This window comes from Monodelphis domestica, chromosome 6 (genome assembly GCF_027887165.1).
Source record: "Monodelphis domestica isolate mMonDom1 chromosome 6, mMonDom1.pri, whole genome shotgun sequence".
Taxonomy (NCBI): Eukaryota; Metazoa; Chordata; class Mammalia; order Didelphimorphia; family Didelphidae; genus Monodelphis; species Monodelphis domestica.
This window is the reverse complement of record NC_077232.1, coordinates 116723599-116751380: the sequence shown is the minus strand read 5'-3', so window position 1 is coordinate 116751380 and position 27782 is coordinate 116723599. Positions and strand designations below refer to the sequence as shown.

Genomic DNA, 27782 nt, shown 5'->3' with positions numbered 1-27782 from the left:
CAAGAAAAAACTACATTACATACAAAAGTTGTTCATTTTTGTCCTTTTAAAGGCAATATTTGGACACATACCCAGACCTAAAGTTGCAGATTAATAATTAGTAATAACACATCAATAGAAACTTCCAATTCAAATATTTCAAATGTTTTGGTTGAAATTAATGTAAAATATCTGGATAATTCTGGCATCGGAATTATCTGAACAAACATCACAATGTATATAGTAGATATCTGGTGTACTGCGAAAAAGTAATAAAAATCAAGATGAATTTCTAGAATTGCTTATTGGCATTATTTCACTTTTATGTGCCTTCTTAAGTAAGGGAAATGCATGGCTTTATTACATAACATCAAAAATTGGTAATTTATAGATTTTTCTTTTCTCTGAAACATGTTTATTTGCTAATATACTTTGTATATTTATCTTAAAGTTATGATGCAGTATTTAGGCAGAATACTTTGAAATCTAAGTATTTGCAGCGCTCAACATCTACTAATGTGTTTTCTAGGTAAGATATGCACCAAGCTCCCATGGTAAGTCTTCATCTAAGTTTGCTCACTAATTTTTTTTAAGGCTACAATACAATATTGAGATCCACCAAATCCAGTATTAACAGACCCTTACAATTACTAATTATGTAGCATTAGGCAAGTCACTTGATGTCTCTAAACTTGGTTTCATCATCTGTAAATTTATAGTAAATACCACCTGTGTTACTTAATTCACAGGGATTTATGAAGACTTTTAATGAAATAATGAATGGAGAATACTTGACAGAGCTTAAAGTGGTATATAAGCATTAACTACAAAAAGAAAAAAGGAAAGAAGCAAGTTTCCACCCTTTTAAATATTGCTTTCAATAGGAATTGCCTCCCATAGATAATAATCTCTGTGAAATATTACTCATATAAAAGCAAAATGGAATTAGAGATTTCTTGCACTACAATATAGCTTTTTGTATAAAGGCAGTTTTCATTATTTTTAGTTGCAAAATATATGGCAACATCTAAAATTAGAGTTCTTTTGCAATGCCATACTGCTAAGATAGAATATGTAAAATCTATTCAGTAATGACAATTTACATATATCCTATGAAGTGATCCATAACTGCAGATTTATTATCTTTTAGAGAAAGTAAGATATTTATATTATTGCCTAATATAAAATGCTAATAATATAATAATTAAACTTAAGATGTTTGCTTCTAATTTGTTTGAGTATATTATACACTATGGTTATTGCATATCAGGGTATCAGTAGTGACTTTTTATTTTCACCAAAATATTGATAATATATATAGAAATAAAAATAGATTTTAAACACTTAAAAAATGTTGAATTTGCTACTACCACAGGATCTCAATAGGGTGTTGTGATGGTAAGGGCCATCAGTATTACTTGTTGCTCACTAAATCATCAGGGAAGTTTTATAGTTGATTTACTAAATTCCATTTTCTTCTTTGCTTCCATACTGGTATTTTAGGATTTCAGTGACACTGCTCATCCAAGTGATTGAACGGCTTTGAAGGTGAATTAAGAGAGGGCAGCCAAATCCAGGCAACTCAGAAAGATCAGGGACAGAACTCTAGATTAGAAGGATTATAGGGATAACCTAGGCTGAGAATTCTTGCTGTGATCTTTTAATTGTCTAGATTTTTTTCTTACATTAGCAGCATTCACTAGAAAGTTCTTTCTTATTCTACAAGTGTATAGACTAGAGTAAAAATGCTAATATTAATGGGGCACTAGAGTATGATAAAATGCTACATAAAACACTCTCAAAACTTCCTAATTAGAAACAATCAACCAATTAGCACTTTGTGAAGTGCCTACTGTGTGCTATGCACACATTAAGTTCCATACAAGAAAGTTTCTTTTATCTAATCAAAATTGATGGAAAAAAATTCATAGAAGAAGCAACCCAGAAGATATATATTTTAAAACAGAAGTTATCACAATGTCAAATTTTCAAAGCTAAGTGCTCTAACTCTTCTGTATAATCTGTATTCTGTATTATCCCATTCACAAACATTTCCATCAGCTACTCACAGATCTGAGTGATTCTCATTTTAAGGATGGCACATAGGAAACATGCTAACCTAATATGACTTGAGCATATATCCTCATTCCTTTTCCTGAATAACTGCAAAGAGGCTTAAAAGAAGAAAAAAAAAGACCCGGGGACATCTGGGTGGCTCAGTGGCTTGAGAGCCAGGACTAGAGATGGGAGGTCTTGGGTTCAAATAAGGCCTCAGACACTTCCTAGCTGTGTGACCCTGAGTAAGTCATGTAACCCCCATTGCATAGCCCTTATTGCTCTTCTGCCTTAGAACCAATACACAGTATTGATTCTAAGACAAAAGGGAAGGGCTTTAAAAATCAAAAGACCTGTTGTCTTAGCATCAATTCCAAGACAGAATGACAAGGGCTAGGCAATTGAGGCTAAGTGACTTGCCCAGGGTCACACAGCTAGGAGGTATCTGAGGCCATTTGGAAGCCAGGTCCCTCTGACTCCAGGTCTGGTGCTCCATCTGCTGTGGTACCCAGATGCCCCTAAGGTTCTTATTTTTTTAACAGGAGTGATAAATCATCTTCTTTGTAATTCATCCTATCTAAAAACTATGACTCTTTTCCCCCCTCTTTTTTACTGCTCTGTTACTACATTTGCATGAACAAAAAGGACTGCATGTTGTATTCTTCTTTGTCTTCAGTGACCATATTCAAAATCTTTCAAGAGAACTCTGGAATGCCAACTCTCATCCTGCAACCATCAGGGTAGTATAAACATTCCTGTCTGAAGAGGACACCATGCTAGTTAGATAAAGTCTGGGAACACTGAAGAGCCTTGAATCATTGTCATCATCATCTTCATCACTACTATCACCATCTCTACTATTTATATAGTGCTTAAAGGATTGCAAAGCACTTTACATATGCTAATTCCCATCTCATGTATCCTTTGAGGTAGGTGCCATTATTATCCCCATTTGACAAATAAGGGAAATGAGACTGAGAGAGAAGTTACATGAGGATCACAGAGCTACAAAGTGGGGTAGAATCTGACCTCAGGAATGTCTAACCCTAAGAAGAGGAAGGATCTGAAGCACTTTACCTCCTTGCTGCCATACTACATTACCTGTGTGCTATATTGCTGTAATAATATATAAATCTGACATAACCTTCCACCCAAGGCCCAATGGTCTCTAAAGAATTGAAAATGGGCATCACCTAAATGTCAGTGGAGGAGTTTGTGAGGAGTACAAGCAGGATTTATCACCTGATGATAACAAAGATCATCAAAGATAAAAAGGAAAAAAGGATATAAATAACAAAGGTAAATAAAGATTGACTGACCATATGACAAGGGCAAGATACTGAGTTTTCCAGTATCCAAGAGAAAGCAGAGAAGGCTCCCATAGAACAAATGTATGTTCCCTCTGGATACCATCTGCAGGAGGACATGGATGAGAAAAGCACAGGAAAGCCAGAAATGGATGGGTTATACTCTCTCTCAATGGAAAGAACATCTAAACTGATGAGATCATGGCTCCATTTCAGAACATAAATAATGAGAAGCCATGCACTGATAACTTACCAACATGCCAACAATTCACTGGCAGAAATGAAATCATATTTAGCAGGTCCATTTTGTCTGAGAAACAAGCCTTCATAATAGTCCACAGAAGAGCTATACTTTTAAAATTGGAAAAAAAAAGATGAACCAAAAAACCAAACACCAAACGTCTTAGAAAAATTGCTAAAAGAGAAGGGAAGGAAAAAGAGAGAGAATAGACAATCCAAATAAGTATTCCATCCACACTAAAAACACAGGGTACCATGAAGAATAAATCCTGTTACACTAATCTGATATTTGCCAAGAAGGCAGGAATAGATCTGCTTTACTGAAGGAAAGGAAAATGGGTAATGCAACTCGAACTCAAAAGGCTATTCTGGGGTTTTACTGAATTGAAATATATTATTGTCTACAGTGACCACCCAGATGCTAGAAGGGCCCCAAAGCATCTGGAGATAAGGTGTGGCAAAAGATCAAGAGTAACATGATGTGATCTTTAGAAGAATTTAATGGGGGATTTAGTTATTGTCATTAATTATTTCTATTAATAGGTAATAGTAGCCATATAACACATATTTAGACCTTTTTGTAATCACATACAAAATGAGAGTGATGTCTTTTTGTAAAGAACTTGGCAGGGTCAAGAGTAGATAGGTAAATCATAAGAGCACCAGGTATAAATCAGTATAAGGGAAGTATGTGTAGTGTATGAACTAAGTAAAAGGGTGAGGTTATTTCTTAACAAAAAAGGTGGTTGAACATGAAAGAATTAATCTAGGAAGTATTACAAAATCAACACTTCATTGGGAGGCATAAGAAGGACTTCGAACATCTTTTAGATCTGGCATTAAGTATAAAATTCATTCAAATGTCACAATGTTTTGGACAAATAATTTGCCTAAATTAGAGACAAGAATCCAAGATCTAAAATAGAAATTAAAATGACAATCTATACCATATATATTATCAGCACATGACTAACACATTTAAGAATCCAAGTGGAGATAAGGGTACTAAAGGGGAGAAATGTTTTTCTCACTTTCTATCTATATGAACAATTCTCACATTCTCAAAGGGAAATTGTTACTAATGCTATAACTTATAATATTTCAATAAAAGTAAATTATGATTCAATCTTAAATATTTATTGTCATATATATGTCTTTGTGATGCTTGGGCAGTACAAATAAAAGATATATGACAATAAATATTCAAGACGGAATAATTTGCTTTTATTAATTATTATCAATTAATTTTGTTAACAATGTAGAAATGACTCTTTTTTAACATTGTACCAACATTTGGTGGATAGCACATCACTGTATCTGACTCTAAGCTGTTAAATGTCTGAAGCCATGACAGGTGAATAACAATTATTTTAATGACTCTACCTCTCATACTTTAGGTGATAAGTATCTTTGTGTTACTTCCTGTGCGTTCCTTCCACTTTTACATGGACCAATTGCAGCTTTTGCTTTGCTTCCAACTGCCCAGGAGGCAGTCAGTCCTTTTGATTTGTTACTAACTAGTAAATGTGGGTCATAGACCCCACCACCACCACCACTTGAGAATTAAGTGGGGATATATACATTCCTGGTGGCTAAAATCTAAAAAATAAAAATAAAAAAACAGGCTGGGGAGAGTTAATCCAGTCTTCACACTTCCCTACCAAGGTTATCTTGGGTCTACTTTGTATATGAATGTATATAATTATGCATGTATAAAGTTATCTCCCCAACAGAATGAAAGTACCTTGAGGGCAAGCAAGGACTGTATCACTTTTGTCTTGATACTCTGAGCTCTGAGCACAGTACTTGGCATGTAGCTTATGCTTAATAAATTCTTGTTGATTGATTCATTCAAGTCTCCCCCAGGATAGGAATTTTGCAAAAGTGAGATTTCTAAATCCCTGGTGCCCAGTTATGTAAAAAGGGATCTTGTATTTGGAATGCTGACAAGTAGGTTGATGAAAATAGGACCAAAATTAAAGGAAAATGGTGAGCATGTATGTGAATGGGAGTGAGGCAGGATTATTGTGATCCTTTTATGTCTAACTAGATCCTTGAAGGCAATGGCTGGATCTTTGATTCATTCCAGAATTTATCATAGTGCTTTAAAAAAATTAGATGTTACTTTACTAAAAGGTTGCTGGCTTATTAAATAAATTGAATCAAAAAGCATTGGCAAATAGCACTGTTGATAGTTAGTCTGAATTCAATTAAATTGGTTGTCAGAAAACACAAATTTAGGCAACAAAAAGTTCTTTCTCTGTATACAGTCTGAGAAATAGGGTTGGATACTGAAGTGTTCCTCTTTTGGCTCCATCCAGAAGATATCTTGCCACCCTTATTCTCTCCCACATATGCAAATGAGTTAATCAAGATCAATGTTACTTAGAATCACAAGGATAATACTAACTTTGAAAATATAATGAAGAAAACAGGTTAAATTTAAGGTAGCTACATGGCAGAATAATCCTCAGATCACCTATAAAAGATGCCAATGTGGACATAAGAAGCAGGTTTCATTAATTATGAGATACAGGAAGTCTATAATCTTTAAAAATAGAATAAAAAACAGGTCCTTATCCTTATCTATATCCTCTCCCTTTGTCACCTCATTACATTTTATTTCAAATTATTATACTATATAGATTACTTCCAAATCTAAATCTCTACCCTCAACAAACTCATCCTGACATGCAAGTCCTGCATATGGATCCATTGCTTAATGTCCAAAAGCACATCAAACTGAATATTTACAAAATTGAACTCATTGTCTTCCTCTAAAAACAAGAACTTTCTCTAATATCTCTTTCTATTAATAATAAGCCCATTCTCCTTATTGCCCAGGCTGATAACCTTGGAGTCATCTTGGATTCATCCTTCTCCCTCTCTATGCACACAGTTAGTTTTCAAAAGCTGTAGATTTTATTTTGACAATATCCCTTTCCTTTTTTCTCCTTTCTCCCATCTTCCTTTGGAATAGCCTTTGTTCATGTGTTCATATTTCCCTATCTAGACTATTGTAATTGTCTCCTAATTGATCTTCATGGTCTACTTTAATCTCTTTCAATCCATACTGCTGTAGAATTTGAATTGGGTCATTCTAATAATGTTATTCAAAGATTTCCTTTACCTATTTCTATTCTCTTCTGGTGAAAATAATCTCTCCTTCCTCAAATCTCTCAGGATAGTTCATCATGGACCTCTGACATAACTCACTCATTTCACTAACTAAGTCATATCGTATTTAAAGACACACACACACACACACACATACACACACACACACACACACACACACACACACACACACACACACACACACAGGGTTTTCTCTCCATACCAAACAATGAGCTACTTAAAATAAAGAATCCAGTCCTTGTCTTTGAATCCCTAGTACAAAACCTAATGTCTTGCCCAAAGTAGTCAATTTTATGTTTGTGGACTTAATGATGCCAATATAGAAGCAGTAACAATTCCATTGTTATATAAATGGAGGAACGAAGCACACAGAATATAAACACCATCCAAGAGTCACTTTTACTATGATTATTCTCCTTACAAACTAAAAAAATGGAAGATTTAATATTTTCATAAATATTAATGGGAAAAGATAAAAATTCACACAAAGCAAAAAATTAATGAAGAGGTATTAAAATCAATTAAGATGCTCCAATGGCTGAGTCTCTGACATCATTTAAATTATTTTGAGAAACCTGCCTTAAATAAGTGGAAAAGTCACGATTAAAAACAATGAAGACTTAAAAAGCTAGCTATTTTAACAAGAGAAATCAGACACATCATCCGTGTCTGTGTTAAATGTCACTGAAATCACTCTGCTTTGATTTCCTAAATATGCTACTGTCTATTTTGGATAGCAAGTATTCAATATCCTTGATTTCATTGGAGATATTATTGGCAAAATTACACCAAAAAAAGTAAATATGTTTTGTTTCTAATCTTTTTCATCTTTTACCTAGCAAATATCTACTAAATCCAAGATGCAGACAAGGATGGATGGGAGGGGAAATGATACCTAGAAGGTGTTTAAAAGAACAGTCAATATTTTGACCTACACTTACCCCTATGTTCAGGGCATTGCTTATGTGGTATAATTTAATGGAGGTCCTACAAGGCTCAGTCTGCCCTAATATATTCTCTGTCAATGTGCTGACCTCTTCTCCAGCCTGGAGAGAAGTTTCCATCACTCATTGGACTTAAATGACAAATTTATCATCTGCATAGATACTATTAGGGAGCAAAAGAGGGTATCAAGTTTCCTTTAGTCTAGCCACATGAATTTATCAATCTGGCTAACTGTCACCATGGAAGATACAGAGAGCCTAGAACTGTACAGAAGAGATAAAACAAGGTACAAAATGTAGGGGCTGGAAATAATCTTAAAGATCACAGAGACCAAGACTTTAATTTTATAGATAAGGAAACTAGGGTTCAGGTTAGGAGTTATTTGTTTAGTAGCAAATCACACAGGTTTAATATCAAATCATATTAGGACCCCGGTATTGTCTCCCACTGTAGTCCTCCTTAGAAGTGACATAATATTAATCATCAGCCAGATTCTGAACATCAGAATAAAGCATAGAAGTGAGTTTTAGTTGTATGTATGCATGCAGTCAGGAGGTGAACATGATCACAGGGACACGCAAAGAGTTCAGGCTGCCAAAAATGTGATAGTAGTGAAAAAAGACTGAAGGAGGAAGGAGCAAGGATGTTAAACATTTTATTAAACTAATGGATAATTTCACCTATTAGTTTGGTATCATCCCTCTTCAAAGTTGTCTAACCTTTATTAGAAAATATGTGTTGGAATTTTGTGCTTTTTGAGCTGATATTTATTTTGCCTAGTTTTGCCAGCTCAATTACATCCTAATATTACATTTTCAGATTCAATCTACAAGCAACAGTGTTATATTCCTCTTGTCAACTTCTTCCACCAAAGATAAATGGAAGATCAGAACATTCCAAAATAAGCTCTTTGAGGGTAGGAACTACTTTGGTACATATTTGATAAGAAATGCATATTGATTAATTCATTATTCTGTACTAACCATATAACATGTATTATGGTAAATAATTTATTTTAAAAGAGTTGAACTTAATGTCCTCATTTTTTCACCTCCTTGGATTCTGCAAAATGAGAAGTGCAATCATCAGCTGATTGAGGTGTGCTTCATTGCTCATTCACTGCCACTTTATAAGATTCCAGTACTTTCTCTTACCATATTATGACACTATGATAATTTGTTTTCATTAGCTGCCCTAACTTACACATAATATGCATCATGAAACTGGAAGGCATCATGGTATTATGCTGAAAATTATCTTTTCAAACTTTAAAGTGAAAGTAAAGCCATAGCAATTAGTTATAACTGCATTGTTTCACACAAGTTGGAGTGAAATGGTAAATATTTGAAGTAATATCAATTAGAAACAAGAATGGCATCCAAAATGGCCTTTTCATGGAAAATCCAAATGGAAATCCAATACAAATCCTGATTAAAACCTAGCCAAGTGAGACACTGCAGATTACCTGGATTCCAATTAAATATGACAAACGAATAGTTGACAGGTTTCAATTCCAATTCTATTCATGTCAGAATGAACTATTAATATAGAAGATGAAATTACCAGAATCCCAGCAATACAATTGTACTTTACAGATAGACAAGTAATCTGGAAAGTTGGACCTAACAAAACTCTCCCTCAAGTATCAACTGCTCCATTTAGAGAAAAGAAAGTGCATCACATCTCCTTCTGTCATTACCTACACATCAGGGCTAACATGAATTACTGCAAGGCAGAGGACAAACCACTCTATAAATCCAGAATTACAAAAGCAATAGCAAAATCCTAAGGCTAGACAGATCACTTTCATAATAAAAGACCCCACCTTCTTCAATGTTCAAAATAAAATGATTTCTGTTTTTATTTTTGTTTTTTTTTATAAACAAGAGTGTTCCCTGAGAAGTATTTCAAATAAGGTGATTTCCTTAATGCTGAAGTCATCTGTTACTTATTCTATGGTGTGTTTCCTAAAAAATAACACAGATGTGGGACATCATTATGTTTTAGTGGATCATTATAATCTTTCTCTTTTTCTTTAGTTTTTTTTTAGTTTTTAGTTTTTAGTTTTTTTTTGTTTTAGGAAATCTGTACACAAAATGAAAACTGTCAAGGTAACTTAAAGATAATTTAGATTACAGAATTCAGCAGGCTAAATCTATTTACTAATGAAAACAAATGTCTTTAAAGAACAAAAAGATAACATGTAAGTGAACATTTTGCCATTTTGCCCTTTGTAGATTTCTCAATAGATTAAGACAATATTTAGGTTCAATGAAAACTATCAGTGAGGTTTAAAAATTTGTTTCAGAGGCATAAAGTGAATCTCACTGCTGCCTTCCTCTAAATCTGTTATATATGTGATAGTTTTCCAAAAGAACCTCATCACTAGTCAAATGATTTTCTATATATATTAACTACATTTTCATCAGTATCTCAATTTAAAATTAAAATTTCCTAAAATCCATCAAGTATGGATCCAAAGGGCTCTTCAACTTAAAAACAACATGACAAACTCCTCCTGCCCATATAAATACACACTATCATACACACAGATAAGCATGCCTTCATAGCCATAAGGCAAGATGCCAATTTGAACCCTAAATAATTAAACAACATGGACCATTAATCATTAGATCTAAAATCAGATATACTTAGCCATACAATAATGGTGAATGTTGTAAAAATAATTATTTAATGAGATTAACTTTAATAATAATTTCAATCTTGGTCAGTTAATCCATTCTATATTATAATACCCAATTTAAATGTTGCTATATATTTTTTATTTTTTATTTTTAATACATTTATTAAATTGCATATTTTGGCTACAGAAATCAATATATTCTTCCAAGGACAATATGTTATATTTCTCTTTGGGGACAGAATAGGGGAAGACAATTGCTAAGTATTAAGCCAATTACCCAGTTCATCTAAAGCTCACTTATGAATTGTACTGTAGTGAAAATATTTGAAATTATTCTTCCTCCTGTGCATAAAACCCACCCTTCTCACTATATATATATATATGTATGTATGTGTATATATTCATACATTTGAAATAATTACAAAGATAATCAAAACTTCAGCATTCCACAGACTAAGAAAAACTATTATTTGGGGCATACCCTAAAAGAAGCACTTATGGCCTAAAAAAATATCTATTATGTGTCCTGGAGAATTTTTTTAATGTCATAAATTTCTAAATGATCTGTTTTCATTCATTTTAGACTCTAAAAGAAACTGTCATTGATATTTACTACTCTTTTACTCATGTAAATAAATATGACCCCAACACCTCAGAATAATATGCATAAAGAAGGTGTTTCTTTCCTTCCTACATAAATTAGAATATTACATTATTAAAGTGGCAAACTCTATTAGGATTGTCATAATATACTATAAACTGTGTTCTCTTCCTCTAGTCTTGTAGCACCTACTTGAAGCCAAGCTTAATTTTTGAAAACACTTTTCTTATTCCCTGGGAAAAGTGAGAGCTGTGGGCAAGGTGTTTTCATTGTCATTTTCTTTCAGTAAGACTGGACATTTGCAATTGAAGAAATAGTTGCATGACAAAAATGAATAGAAGAAAACAAGAACATGAGGCCTTTATCATTTTCTGTTATGAAGAATTGTGCCTGGATTGTTTCCTCCATATTGGCTACTTCTCTGACATTTTTAGAAGCAAATTTACTGTTTCAGAGGAATTGTTTTAAGATAATGGAACAATTTCAGTTGATTTTATTTGTAGAGTTATGATCCCTTATTTGGTATTCCTGAATTTTAGCAAGCCTTATCATTTTAAAATAAAATAGTTTTAGTTTAAGCTATTTTATTTTAGTTTTAGACTGACCTTTCCACAAGTCTACTTATTATGGCTCTCTAGCGTGATTATGTGTGTGAATGTTGTGTTTGTCCCTACCATTTTCCATATGCTCTGCCTCACCAACACTGCCATCCGGCGTAGTCCTCTCATAGTTGTCCTCTGGGAGTGGAAGGGCACCCAGTCTTGGCCCTGATGAACTCTTACTGCTTGGTGTTTCTGACTCCTCCAGCCCGCTGTCATAGCAACTCTGCAATGACCCCTGATGTGGGTCCTGAGGCTGACTCACAACAGAAAACGTCACTCTACGAAATGGCTGCAAGAGAAGAGATTCTGAATGTCACTAAATGTGAAGGTTTTTAAATAATTGATTTTAAAACATGAATTAAGTACAGTAATGCCTATACCTTATTAAATAAAAATGTTAAGTATTTTAAAACATTTTATAAACTAAGTGCTATCTTTTGAAATGGATGCATAGAGGTCTCTTTCAAAAAATAAAGCACTATGCAACAGTAATATTAGAGAAAATCACACATAAAAATCCTGATTGACAAAAGAACAAATGTATATTTGGTAACATTAGAATATATGTTACTTCTAATGGAACTATAATATAGAATCTGTCTATTAAAATTAATCCTGTGATTTTTGGAATTCAACAAGTTAAAGTCAACATGCATTTATTAAGTGTCTACATAAAACAAGCATGCCAGTAAGCACTGGAGATATAAAGGAAGCTAAAAACAAAACAAAATAAACAAAATGGCTCCTGCTTTCAAAGAGCTTGTAGCCTACTGGAAGTCCATGGAAACAGAATTACTGCAAAATAAAACGTTAATTTTTGAAACACTCTCAATAGAAAAAGTTTGTCCATAGTTGGCTATGTTTACATCTTATAAACTATCAAGCCTTTCCTAAAGGTAGAATGCTATGGAATTCAAGATGAAAACCAATATAGTGTCTGCCCTTAAATAGCTTACAATCTATTGGAGACTAAGATGTATAGAATTGCTCTGTGTTGGAAAATTATTAAGCACATAAGAGAAAAAAAACAAATATATTTGAGAAATTCAGGAAGGGAAAGATAAATTTTAGTGATGAGATCGAGGAAGATATCTTGGAGAATTGGTATTTGAGCTAAGGCTTAGAAAAGGAAAAGAAAGTCAACAGTTAAGGTGGCTGCAATCCATTCAGCAAAGGGCTACAAAGACAGGGAAGAAGAGGGCAGAAATAGATCAGAGGATAATGAGTTAATCAATTGGGTTGTATAGCAGAATAAAGAGAAAATATCAGGCAAGGCATATTGTCAGATGTTTTTAATAACAATATTATAAAGAATGGATCAGCATTAAGTAAGCACCAGGCACTATGTGCCAGGTACTGTGCTAACATTTTGCACACACCACTCATTTGATCCTCACAACAACTCTTCATTAGCAAAGAGGCTATTATTGTTTGTTTTTTAGAGATGGGGAAGCTGAGGTAGACAAAGGTTAAGAAACTTAGCCAGGGTCACACATTTAGTAAATATCTCAGGCCAAATTTGAACTCAAAACTTATGGACTTTTGGAATAGGGCTCTATTCATGGTGCCATCTACTTGTCTATTGTTGGTGGTCAATAACAAACTACTAAGCTTTTCAATCATGGGAACTCCATGGTCATATCTACATGTTATTACATATTTTGGAAGAATTATTAAAGATGAATTAAAGGTCAGTAATGGAAGGAAAAGCTAACACTAGAGTGGGGACAAAAGAATCAAGTAATGGACAGGACAAGTGCTCTATGTGGATGAGATAATAACTATTGTAATGCTAAATCATAACTGCTGATTTCTTAAACTTGTTTTTGTTTTCCCTTCAAAGGAATATATCTATATCTTAAACATATGAAGGTTTCATCTTGTGGAATGGGTAGATAATAATAATTTGTTCCAGTAGCCATAAATATGGCTAAAGAAGGCTCCTTAGGGTGCTTAGAGCTTGGTCAGACGCTGGAGACAGCAAGGTCATCTGCTGTATCCTGGACCTTCATCAGTCATTCAGACTTTTGTCTTGCCACTGGACTTGAATGACTCTAGAACAGAGAGTGAGGCTGACAAGTTTGTGCAACTCTGCCTTGCTTAAATCCAATTAAGTGAAGTGAAAGTCAAGACATCATTCCACAATGTCATTGGTCTTCTTTTAAAATGCAAGACAAACAACAATAGCTAAGTTCCTAAAAGCTGCATGTCTAAGGATTGAAAGACTGTTGATTATGAATATTGAGCCTTTGACAGTAATCTCTGAAAGATCATGTGAAAATCCAAAAGGTGATAGCCATAGGGAAGAGCAAATAGTCTCAAACACACACACACACACACACACACACACACACACACACACACACAAAGGATAATGGGATTTGTTTTTTGTAGGTCAATGAACTTTGCTTTGATTTTTGGTAGCAATTTAGAAAAAAAAAGAATAAAAAGAATAGCTAGTAAGAAAAGTTTAGAAAAAGGAATAAAAAGAATAGCTAGTAAGTATTTTGAAGTAATCATAAAGAGTTAGCATGGATTCATCAAGAACAAATTATGCCAGACTAACCTTATTTTAGTTTTGGAGAAAGGTCTAGTTTATTAATGGTGTATGTGAGGACATGGGGGGGGGGGCTTTGCAGTTAAAATTTAAAAAACATTTTACTGAAACACTTAACAGAGTCTCTTATGCACAAAATAGATAAAGGATAGATAATGATGCAATTGAATGGATCCAAAACTTGTCGGATGCATAGATAAGACTTGTCATTATTTAATTAATTAATAAAGTAATTAATAAATGTCATTATAATATAAAACTGTGAGAACATCTTGATGTTAAAAGAAAATAAATTACTACTAATTATCAATTTCTGCCTTTTGGAAATTTGGAAAATTTACCATTTTAAATATTTATGACTTCCACCTATAATAATTTCATTAATCAGTCATATTTCATGTATTTGCATTTATCTTGGTTTTCTCATTCATAGGTAAGCTAAAGTTTCTTAAAATCAGGGATAGGTATCTATCCCAATTTCTTTCTAATGAGTTCCACAATTCCCTGCATAATTCTTTCACATAGAATTTATATACTTCTTGAAAGTATCTACTTATGGTAAGGAAGAACTACTGGTTTTAAGACAGACTAACAAGGGTTATGGAAGAAGAGATGAAATATATTTAAAAATCAGTTCTATATTTAAGATGTTGCAAATAAGTTTTAAAAATATTTTGTTGTCTCTATTTCAGGGGAAAATGTTCAATACATATTAATAAATTCTCCAAACACACATACACACACACCCCAAAATATATATGCAAGAACAGTCTATAGGACAATTAGACACCACTCTGAAATGTTTAGAAAATTGTAACTTTATGTTAGAGATTATTTTTACAGATTGAGAGATTACATAACAAAGGACAATGTTTACTAATGAAAAATGTCTATAGTCACTGAAAACATTTTTATGCATTACAATTGTTTTGTTTTATATTTGATAAACAATTACATACTATCAAGGCATTGAGTTATATGTAAAGTCTACATTAAACATGGTGCTTACCTTTATGGGACATAGAGTGAAAGGCTATGCATAATTGTATTAAAGTTAGCTATATTAGAGAAATGAAAAGTGCTTTGTGAAAATTAAGGGCAAGGGGAATTATTGCTGATTAGGAGATGGAAGGGAAATTCCATTACGTAGGTAACCTTTTATCTGTTTTTAAAAAAGAATACATAGAAATTTTATAAGTGAAGAGGGGAAAAAACCCCACCAGTATTCTAGGCATAAAGAAGAAAAAAAAAACAAGGGTACAGAGATGAAAAAGAGAAAATATGTCAGAGGCTGTTGGATCCACCTCTCTTATTTTTACATGTGAAAGGAGGAAAATGAAAAATGGTTAATTTCTATGCTAAGGGTCATAGCTGGTTACTTTCTAACGTAAAAATTAAACTCAGATCTTTCTGAGTTAAGCACATTACTTTACGATACCACTAACCCTGCATGACAATTATGATTATATTAAATATTTATCAAGAAAAATGTAGGGTGGTCCCAGATTATGGAAGGCCTCGAATTCAAAACAAAGGAACTAGAACTTTATTCAGTTGATAATAGAGGACGATTGAAAATTTGGGGATCATATGACACATTTTAGGCTTTAGGCTAATTATTCTAGTAGTTTAATAGAAAAACAAAACAGAAAGGAAAGAAAGTCAAAATATTTGGAGGCAATCATCTATACAACTGTGATTTAGAGTCCATTTTTGTTAGTGACAAGATAAATTAAACAAATAGATATAATAGGTTGTAAAGGTAGAATCAACAGGTTTGGTAAATTAATAGGTATCAGAAGTAAGAGAAGGGAAATAGAGGGCAAAACTAAACTTCCATATACACATGTGAATGGTTGTGCCTGCAGTAGAAATAGATCACTCTTAGCATGCTCACATTAGAATACTGAATGTTGAATTTTTCAAAGCAGTATTCCTGTTTGTAAGCACATATTCATTTACACTTTTATTTTATTTTACCTAAGTATGCTTTTACTTTTAAAGCAAATTCTGTATATGAATGAAATTTATATTCAAAGACAAAAGTAGATCATTTCATACAGTAGTTCATGAAAAATTCAACCTGTTTTCTATACCCTCAAATTGCAATATTACATTAGAGGGCTGCATTATATTAGCAGTATTGTATCACTGCCTTATAGGCTCTCTTTCTATAACACCTTAGCAAAATACTATTCTCTTAGGTATACAATGCAGTCTACAATACTAAATAAAAAAGTATTTATTTTTTAATATATAAAATTAACCAATTTAACCAATTTAGGTTAACCAATGTAGAATTTAAAAAAAAAAAGAGCAGAAGAGACATTAGATAAAATCATTTAAAATACTTTTTCCAACTGTAAATATAATGCACAAATTAAAATACCTTTCTTGTCATGCAACAGAGATCATGATGATAATTTCATACTACATTTGCCAAAAGAGCCTGACTGAAGGCTAAAAGGGAAACAGATTGGTGTGTGTGTGTGTGTGTGCCATTAAAGAAATGACTGACACCTTGTCTATTACTATTATTATACTCCACCAATTATTAGTAAACTAACAATTAAGGAAGAAAAGGGGAAAGGATGAAGAAAAGCATCCCTTATCTGTGGCAGGCACAGCCAGGAAGTTTGGAATCAGAATCAATCGAGGCTCATGTGTATCTTGAGATTGAGGAATGGTGAATATCCATGGACCTGTTCCAATAATCTCCAGGATATATGTTATGACTTACTAAGGAGAATAGGAGCTTACATGTGGACATTATGTGGTTAATATGGAGTAGTGCTATTTTCCTAGAAAACATTCATTTAAAACATATTTAAGTGCTTTCTAAATCTGAACATTTTGCTAGGCACTGCTGATACAAAGACCAAAATTAAATAGTTCCTATCCTAAAACAAACTTCTCTTCCTTGGAGAAGAGAATATATTAAGAATAATACAGATATCTACAAAATGATTATCTAGGAAGTGGGGGAGAAGCATAGCAATTGGGGAGAATCAGGCAGGACTCAGGTAAGAGGTAATACTTGAGATGTGCCTTGAAGGAAGCTTGGGATTTCATGAGGTAGAGGTGAATAAGAAGTCATTCAGGCATCAAAGGCACAGAGATGTGTCTGAGAAATGGTGGAGGTGCAAAAGACTTATAATTCATGGCTTCTATATTCTGCTAAAAGAGACTTTAGAAGTCATTTAAGTTGCAACCCATTTCCACTGATTTCTTTGGGAACAGATGTTAACATGAAAGGTAATCTAAAAGGTTTCAAAAGTGACTTTGAAGTACCAGGCAGGAAACTGAAAGACTTAGAAATGAAAGTGATTTCACCTTCTTCCAGTTGAATATCTTGATTTGGGTTATTCCAGGTGAATAGTTGGCAAGATAGTATTTAAGGAAAGAATTTATTTATTTTGTCAAATGTCAGTTAATAGAATCTTGGCATAGTGATAAGATGGATTTTGTGGAGACCATGAATGACCACAGCTTATAGGGTTAGTGGAAGATTCACTAAATTTCATATTAGAAGATGTGGGTCCGAATCATGACTTACTCACTTACTCTCAGCAAGTCCTCATCTGTAAAAAGAAGATGTGGATTATGTGCCTGCTAAAGTCCTTTCCAGTTCTAAACTGATGACTCAATAATGCTATAGAAAGAATGTATGTGGCAGTAAACTCAGAACTAAGCAAAAAATTTTAATTGAAATTTGATGGAGATATAGAAAAATATAAAATTTTAAAAAGACATTTCATATTCTTAAAGACAACAGATATGACATTTTAAAAACGGAGGAGGTGGCCATTCAATTTCAGGAAGAAACCACAGGGAAAAGGGTCAGTAACAATAGCATCATCTTCAGTTGCCCATAAAAAATAGGAGCAGTAAAACCAGAGAATAAGCAATGTTAAAAGCAAGAAATAACACAGTCCATAGGTATCACAGAGTGCTATATTAATCAACAAAAATATTTATGGACATAGAAGAATAACAGGATGATAGCTAGAAAGAGTAGTGGAGCGAAACAATTTTTTTCTTTAAGGGTTCAAAGATTCATCTATATAACTGGGAAGGAACAGGGCAAAGGAAGAAGCTGAAGATACTGCAGGAAGAAGAAATAATTGAAAGGAACTAGTCCTAGAGGTGAAAGGAGAATAAGAGAAGGTGAGGTGAAAGATTGTTAAGTGGAGTGTTCCAGAGAGAAAAGAATGAAATTCAAGAGCCCCCCAAAAAATGACAAAAGAGATTATACTGGTGCAATATGAGATTTCTGATCAGAATGATGTCAAAACAAAGGAAAATGATTCTATTCTAAACAACCATAAAGCTTTTTTACATGACCTTGTATAAGCCTGTTGACCTCCTATTCTGGTCCCTTAGGCTCCTCATCTGTAAAATGGAGATAATAATACTTACCTCTTACTAACAGAAATACTCTGAGAATTAATGAGATAGTTTAGAAAAAGAGCCTTAAGCTCCCTCAAAGATATATACTATAAAAGGTATTATTCCTCAGGCCAAAGCTATATAACTATTTTCCATTATATTTTAGGAGTGGTTTTCAAAAATTTATGGTGGTTCAGTGATTCATGAAGCTTCAGTAAATAGTACTGTAAATCATAATGCAGTTATGAGACATAGCTTGGATTTTAATTTACAAAGTTTATACTATATTTTAAATATATTTATATGTATATTTCTTTTTTTGTCCTGCCTTATGAACTCATCAGTACAAGGAACTCCAGGTGAGCTAACTCTCTCTACCAATACAGATCAGAGAAAGTGACTTGCACAGCGCCATGATGTCATGCAACCAGTATGTGGCAATGGCAAGATTTCAACCCCTGACTAAGGCTGATTTTCCATTTCTGATGGTACATTGCCTCTCATGTTAGTTTACCTAAGTTCTATGGGTACTTGTCTAGAATTAGTTTCTTTAATGAACAGGGACATTTATTCAGTTAGTCAACAGGCATTTATTAAGTGATTACTATGTATGAGCACTCACAATACCAAGAAAGATAAAAATGTGTCCCCTGCTCTCAGCAAGCTCACTTTCTAATGAGAGGGGTAGCATATAAACAATTACCTCAGTTTAGAAAGTAATGTCAGAGGGAAGGCACACAGGGAGGGGGAAGGAGGAACCTAGAAAGGCCTTCTTCAGGGGTCTAGAAGGCTTGGAAGTTAAGTGTAGGAAGGAACCCAGGAAAGTTAGCCATTAGATATAAGAAGGGAGAATACTGCAGACAGGCATGGAGGAGAGTCAAAGCTAAGGCATGGAATCAAGAAATGGGATGTTGTGTATAAGGAACAACAAGTAGGTCAGGATAGCAGGATTGTAGAGTGCCTAGAGGGAAATAAAGGATAAGGAGTTTGGAAAGAGCCAAGTTATATAGGGCTTTAAATGCTAAACAGAGGATTTTATATTTTATTCTGGAGGCAATAAGGGACCATAGCAGGAGACTGAATGGGGGTGGAAAAAGGTGGTTTGCTATCCATTCAGTGGTTCTCTGGTGGCATTTTAAAAATCCTAATTAGACTTCTATGATTGATAAAGATTTTATTGCTTAACAATGATGTACCTTAAAGGGGAAAAAAAAGAATTCCTTGTTGTTTTTAAGGAACAACATACAATGTTGTCCCCATTGGAAGCACTAACAAGAAGCTGCAGCCCTGAAACTACTTAGATCTGGACTGATGATCAAGCATTTCATTTAAAACTCCTGACTAAGGCTATGTCCAACAAGAGATGAGCCCCCTCAGGTTTTTTTTTATGTGGATATCCTCATTTGCAGTGGAGAAAAGCGGCAAACATACTTGCTGAGTGGATATTTGTTGTCTGATTAAACATTTCAATCAATCAATAAAAAGCTTAAGAAACAAAACCAAAAATGAAAGTCCTTGACACCAAGGGAACTACATTCTCATGGTAGAAACTGGATGAACACAAATAAATACAGAATAAATTTTAAAAGACATAGCTCATTTATAAATATGGTTTAGGGAAAGAAGGAAAAGTTGGGGATGAGAATATAGTGATTCCATGAGGCAAAGGTGAGGAGGGTACAAATTCCAGACATGGGGGAATAGAGATGAGCAAGGGAGTTCTGTGTATGAGGAAAAACAAGGAATGCAGCTTGCTTAGATTCTAAAATCTAGGAAGAAGCATAATACAATGAGGCAGGAAAAGATAGTTGGGGCCAGTTTGCAAAGGGCTATAAAATCCTAAAACATAGGAGGCTGTAATGTATCCTTGAGGTAATGTGAAAGGAATAAATTTTATTGAGGAGCAGTAGCATGGTCAAATCCTTAAAGAAAAATCATTTTGGCAGATTTAAAGAGGTCAGCTTGAGGTATAAATAACTGGAGGCAGGATGGGTAGTTAAGAGGACATTGCAATAGTTTATGTAGGACCTAGAAAAAGGAAGTCCTAGGTTCAAATGTTGCCTCAGACACTTCCTAGTTCTGTGATCCTGAGCAAGTCACTTAACTCCCATTGCCTACCCTTTACCACTCTTCTGCCTTGGAACCAGTATTTATCATCAATTCTTGAACAGAAGGTAAAATGTTTGTTGTTTTTAATAGTTTATGTGGGAAGACATGTACTCAGTAAGGTGAGTAGGTGAGTAATGAAGACATGTATATGAGATGTTGTAGGGGCATAAATGGAAAGATTTGGTCATCATTTAGATAGGAGAAAAAGAAAAAATGTAGAAGATAGCCCTAAGGTTAATAACCTGGGAGGTAGGAAGGGCAGTGGTAATCTCAAGGGAAATAGGAAACTGTGGAAGAATGATGGGTTGAAAAAAGATAATGAGTTGTTTTAGACTTGTTAAGTTTGAGAAATCTATGGGACAGTGGGTTTGAAATTTCCAATAGGCAATAAGTGATAAGGTCTAGAGATAATCTAGGATCCTTAATTAACTGATCCTTTGGTCTCATGAAAAAAGAAATCAGTAGGTTATCTCTGTATCTGGGTTCTAAAGCATTTCCTCCAAACATTTTGTCTCCACATCAGACCTTTCCTTCTAAGACTTCCTTTGCAACTAAGATGTATAATTAAGCCAAGAATACTGATGAAATAACCCACCTGACAGAACATACAACATTCTGCCCTGTTCATCCTTCTCTACCACAAGGAGGGAACATGTGCTTCAGTATCAAGATTCATGATCCTTCTCTATGACTAGCATTGTTGGTTCCATTACTCTGAAGTCAGGGGGGTTTTTTTAGTTAACTCATCATTGTTATTGTGATTGTGACCCTTTTCCTTCTTTCATTTTACGTAAATTCATACAAACCTTCTCATGTTTCTCATATCTGTCTTCTCTTAATACATAGTAACATTCCATAATACCCATATGCCAGAAGTCTTTTTGCCCCAGACATTTCCCCCATTCATGGGTATCTAATTTGTTTCTATTACTTCCTTCCATGAAGAATATATTAATATATGCATTTTGGTAGATAATGGACTTTTTTCTATCTTTGACTTCTCGGTGTAATTTAGAATACTTTAATATTAAGAAAATGTATGTGTGAGTAAGTGTGTATTCCTTTAGGACTTAGTTTGACCACCATGGGATAAAATTATCTGACTATGATCATAAAACACTATATCTGTCATAGATAAGTCAGGCCATGACATGTATGTATTTTTTCCTAATGATTCAGGGACATTTTCCCCTGATATGACAATAGCAATTTATTACTAGGATATTACTTTGATGCTTTGAATGATCCTTAATTATCCCTTTCCCGTTGACTTATTCTAGGCAACTTTTTTCTATTTCCCCCCAAATTCTCCACAGAATATCTAACAAGCTTAATAACACCCCCTTATTCTTTTTATATCTCAAATGCATAACAGGAAACAAATTGGATTGTCTCATTATTCTCAAGGTATAACTTCCCCCTAATATCTCCATATAATAGCATTACCATTAGAAACATATAGGTTATCAACAAAGTAACTACAGGTAATAGTATATAGGAGAAGCACAGGCATATATGGTCATATCTGTGACTCAGTTGTTTCATTTTTTTATTTATTCTGCTTTCTGGTCATCTTTATTGTAGACACAATAACAGATTCTTTTTTTCCTCAAAAAGGGATAATTTTGACCTTTTGTGCTAAAAGAAAATAACTATCAGATTATGAAAAAATATCATGTAAATAATGTACCTGACAGGGAAGTTAAAAATAAATTAAATTATTTTAAATAAATAAAATATAAAAATAAAAAATATATAAAAATATAAAATATATAAAATATTAAAATAAAATATTAAAATATTAAAAAATAAAAAATATATAAAAATAAAAAAAATAAAAAATAAAAAAATAAAAAATATATAAAAAAATACTTCACAAATCTAAATTCTTAAGCAGTATCTTCTATCCACTAAAGCAGCACAGCCAATGAAGTTTGCAAATCAAATAAAATCCATGATATGAATGTTTCCTCTGAGCAGTAAAAGTATAAGCTGATTATGAAAGTAAAATTTCTAAGTATTCAAGTCACTTAAAAAATAAAGGCACATAACTTCCAATGCTAATAAGCAGGGTCCAAGAGAAAATACTTATTTAAAAAAAAGAAGGCAACTTTTTACATCTCTACCCAAAAGCAATCTCTAAAAAAAAAAAAGGTTGCAATATATTAGCTTCTGGAAATGACCTATGTAAACCCTTCCTTGAACCCTTTTCATCTAATATGTACAATAAGATATTAAGTCCATGCAGACAAAATTTAATGGAGACTTCAGGACATAACATATATATATATATGCATATATACACACACACACACACATATATAAATCATTTAGTTTTCATGAAATATTTTTTTAAGTTAAAGCTAAATATAAATGGTTAAGTGATAAGGCAATATGAGACAAGAAGTGGATCTTTAGTCTCATGGGGTTTTTGAGAATTCTTTCCCTTCTTTTTTCCATTCTTAATTACAACCTTATTGGTTAGATAATATCAAGCAATAAAATGAGCAATTATTATTTCAGTACTCAGGTATACTTTACAGATCCTGCTTGTCTACAATATTAAGTCAGCTAAAACTCTCTAATTTCTAAAGTATTGGACTATAGGGCACTTGTTTTTTTTTTCCTTTGAGAAGAGGAACATTCAGAATTCAGAAACATCAAATTACACATTATTTACAATAAAGAAGAGAAAACAACATTTGTCAGAGAGTGAGGGTGCTTTCCTTTCAGAGTCCATTTCTTTGAGTTAGTGACAATGCTTTTATGGGAATTTTATTTACTCAAGGATGAGACCCAAAGGATGCTATATATCTGAAACAACCTCAGGTTAAATCTCTTTCCTTATTGAATACTGCTCTGTGCCTTACAGGGAACTTTATTGGGAACTTCAAATGCTTGCCTCCCCTTTTAGCATCAATAGTTTCTCTATAAATCATCTCCTTATCAGAAACACATACAGCTGTGTTGATGTTATCTGTTCTTTCTGAATGGCCTGAAAAACTTTTTGCCATTCACTTAGGTATAGCCATCAAACAGATTTAGAATGATTCTCTTTTTCAGTCATAAAGTACTAAAATGAAATCTAATTAGAAGTCATGAAGTTAGACTTGATAGTGTTGTAATTGTCCATTTATCATTCTTTTAAAAAAACAAAACTTTCATTAAAATCATGTAAATTGATAAGCCAAGTATTCTAATATTCTCTAACTGGATCAGTGGTTGTTCAACAAATAACTGTCCTTCCAGAAGTGGGAGGCCACAATCACTCTTTAAAAAATTTCAAACACAATTAAAGCTTGTTTTAATTGTTTTAGAAATTTACAACCTTTACCCAATGTTCATTTCAAGCCAGTTAAACATCAAGATATTTCCTTTTTTGTGAATTGGTCCAGTACTAGCAATATGCTCTTCACCAAGTGGTAGTTCTTTAATAAATATTTATTGGATTACTAAAAGGAAGAGATTGAAGAGACAAGGAACAAATCAGAGCTTTAATTAAAACAGTAAAGAAGAGGACAAAAATGCTTACTTGCTCATTAATTTTTTTAAACTCATACCTTCTATCTTAATATCAATTCAAGGGTTAGGTCACTGAAATGATTTGTGCAGGGTCACACAGTTGGGCAGTATCTGAGTCCAGATGTGTATCCAGGTTCTCTAGACTCCTGGTGTTCTAGCCACTGTACTTCCTAGCTTCCCCCTTATTTTATCATTTAGTCTTCTATCCAAATATGTGTGGTTCATTACTAGTTAATACATGCATAGAATCATAATATTTAAGTAATCCCTTGCTGGTGATACCTGACCTTCCAAGAGCCTTTTATAATCCCAAAGGTATAGTTCTGAGAATTTTTTTTCTATTCTAAAATATTCCAGGTCTATGGTCTGCGCTTTTCTTTTTGTGGACAAATAATATCACAATTAGGACACAAATATTAGAGATGGTGTTTTAAAATGTAAAATAAATAGATAGATACATACATACATAGATAGATAGACAGATAGATACATAAATAGATAGACAGATAGATTGATAACAAAGAAGTTGACATACAGAACTCAAAGTATGGGAAATGTAAGAAATTTTAAGGACAAAAATATCTGTCAAGGATTCTTAATCTGGAAACCTAGGACTTGTTTATTTTTTAAACAATTTTGATAATAATATTTTATATAATTTATTTTCTTTGCTATGTTATATATTTCATTCATTTTGGAACATTATTCATGTCTAAAAGCTTCACCAGACTGTCAAAGAAGTTCATATACAAAAAAGGTAAAAACCTTGGTTTAAACCCATTGTTTAGAGATTAACCTGATATTTTCAACAAATTTTAAAACCATTATTAATTACAAGTCATTCATGCATTTGTTTATCCAAAAGTATTTTATATTATTAGAAGTAAGGATAATTTAAATGTGTGATCTGGTTATATAAGCCTATTATGTAAAACTATATGAAGAAGATAAGTGTTATGGTGGAGAGAACACTGATCCTGGAGTTCAGATGAGTTCAAATCCAGCCTCAGACACTTACTAGCTCTGTGACCCTAGGCAAGTGTTTTAATCTCTATCTGTCTGAATCCCTTCAACTATGATGTGAATAATAAAAGATCTAATTCCTAGGATTTCTGGGTAGAAAAAATGAAATTACATCTGTAATGTCTTTTGAAAAGCTTAAAAGCATTCCATATATGCTAGCTAACTAGTATAGATACTATGCTAAGAACTCACTTTCATTCAAGGTGGCATCATTCAGTTTATAGAATATACAATTGTTTTAATTCATTTTCCCTTTTACTGAATGTCACTTTATTACTCTTCTTTACTTTTCCCACAAGGGGGTCATCTGGAGAAGAAAAAAGTAGTTGAAATGCAAAAAGAAAAAAAAATAGTTTGCCTCTTGCCTTGGAATTTCAGGGTAAAAGCACAGAAATTTAATGTTTAAATACCAACCCTGTCTAAGTACTGAATACTGAACAATACCGACTAAAATGGAGTTTATGGCTTTTCTGAAGACTTGAATTATCCATGCTTTCCCCATTTTCCAGAACCACACATAACTAAGAATTATCTGCAGTTTATCAGCCCAAGAAGGAAGTATTATTATCCCTACTTTGCAGCTAGAGAAACGGGCAGATGGCATGATTCTCACTTCCTTCTACAGAGATTCTACCAACTTTAGAAGGAATTTTGCCAGCCAAAGATATAGGAGAGACTGATATAGTGATAAAGATTTGGGATTTAAATACTCAAAACCCCTTTACTCCATGTCACCTTGTTACTCAGTCTTAAATTTCCCCCTATTTTTATTCATTATCTAAATAACTTATTTTAAAACAACAATAACAACAAAAATTCAAGCTTTTATTGGTGGCTTAATTGGGATATTATTTTGCTTGCAGAAATAGAAGCCCAGAATCTGGATCTATAAACTTTTGAGGATATAACAATTATTTCCCACAATATTTAATAGAATAAATTTACATTTTGAAATTCATTTCTTTGATATACAGGATTTCCTAAACTCCTGTGAGGGAGTTTAACATTAATGACCTTTCTGCCTATTTCCTCCCCTGCTTCCAGCAAGGAAGGAGTTCCAAAAGACTGCAGGAAAACCCAAGCTCCAAACTGTTATTTTGTGGTTGCAGAAGTAAACTAAAGGCTAAGAGAAAGGAAAAGTTGGCAACCTTCATTTCTGAACTTTTTCCTCTAATTTTTAGGCATAGAAAGGGAAAAAAATGAAGTTGGAAAGTTCTTGCAAACACTGGGTGGAAACAGCCCTGTCCATAATACTAAATCACATATTTGGGGGCTTGGCAGAGGAGATAAGGAAAGGAAAAGAAGAAAAGATTCTGGGGAAAAGGATTGTGATGATAATAATGGGGATTCATATCAATTTGTCTCGAAAAATATCATTTAATAATTCCAGTCTTCAATAACAATACTTTGCTATCATTCACAGGAATTTCAATGTCTTAACAAGCTGAAGTATTATTTGTACTCAAACATTATGTCATAGAATTAGGTCTAATGAATAGATACGTAAGTGTAAAAGTCCTTTGGCCATTCCGAATTTTAAAGAAAATTATAGATTATTTTTTAAAAATTTAGATATGTATAGTCAGACATTTCCATTTAGATTTTCTACAGTGTTTTTTGGATTTTTTCGTATTTAATTTTATACCTCTGCCCTATTATCTATAGACAAATACATAAAGATTGACTACAGATTTAGTGAGTACTTTCTAATCCATGAATAGTCTCCTCAACTGCTTCCCACTCTAACAACTCCCATTTTTGCCTCTTTTTCATTTCTCATACTGATTTTTTAAGCCAGAGACTATCTTTTTTGCTCAACACTTGTCATACATTTCCATAATTCCTTCACTCAAAAGAATCTAAAAAGCAAAAAGCATAACTCATTTACAAAAATGGGAGAAGTGTGCTTTTAAGGCAAGATTTCACCTCACTTCTATTATTATCTGTTCAATGATCTTCCATTTTATTTGCATTATCCACACCTAGAATATAAACTCTATGACAGATACCTAATTACTATCAAACCTAGCATAGTGCCTGACCCATAGACTTTTGATGAATGCTTGTTGACTATCATAATTAATTGGACTATTTTAAATCATATGTTCATTAAAGTCTTTATCTGATGCTTCATGGGTATGTATGTGACCACTTTCTTAAAAGTCTACAAGTACAAACTATGATAGGTCTGCCAAACAGAAAGATTTTAAAAACAGACCTAGCAATGACTTTTAGTATGGATAAATTTACACAGGATATCCCAAAATTCGTAGGACAGTTTTAAACTATCGATATGTGTGTGTTTATATATAATTTGTTCCCTAGCTAAACTAAGAGAGACTGGAGTATCAAGGTTTTCTATCCAAATTTTATTTCCGTTTTTAACTAAATTAAGTTTGTGATTATCTGAAATTTAGAAAGCATGAAATTTTATATTGATCTTTTCTATAGCCTAAATCATTATTGGATGAGATTAGATTGTAAAAGAATATTTGCTGTTACAGGATTAGAAAATATGTTTGGTCAAAGCTATTATTTAAAGTAGTAATTATGCAATTGTATTTCATTCCAAAAGGAAATTGGGAGCCATTGGTGAAAAGTGACCCAATCATACTTTAAGAATATCAGTTTGGCAGAAGTTATGGAGGATGGATTGAGGAAGGGAGAGATG

At 33.1% G+C, this 27782-nt stretch overlaps 1 protein-coding gene across 3 annotated transcripts in view; it reads right to left on the bottom strand.

Annotated features, from left to right (window-relative positions):
- PCDH7 (protocadherin 7) overlaps positions 1 to 27782 on the bottom strand; it is a 508591-nt gene that overhangs the window by 271458 nt on the left and 209351 nt on the right. For 2 of the 3 annotated variants that reach the window (XM_003341445.3, XM_007496596.2), the window contains exon 2: positions 11584 to 11800. In XM_003341445.3, the coding sequence (XP_003341493.1) occupies positions 11584 to 11800 (217 nt within the window). The remainder of the gene's footprint in view (positions 1 to 11583; positions 11801 to 27782) is intronic. The other variant, XM_001362170.4, reaches the window with a different exon arrangement.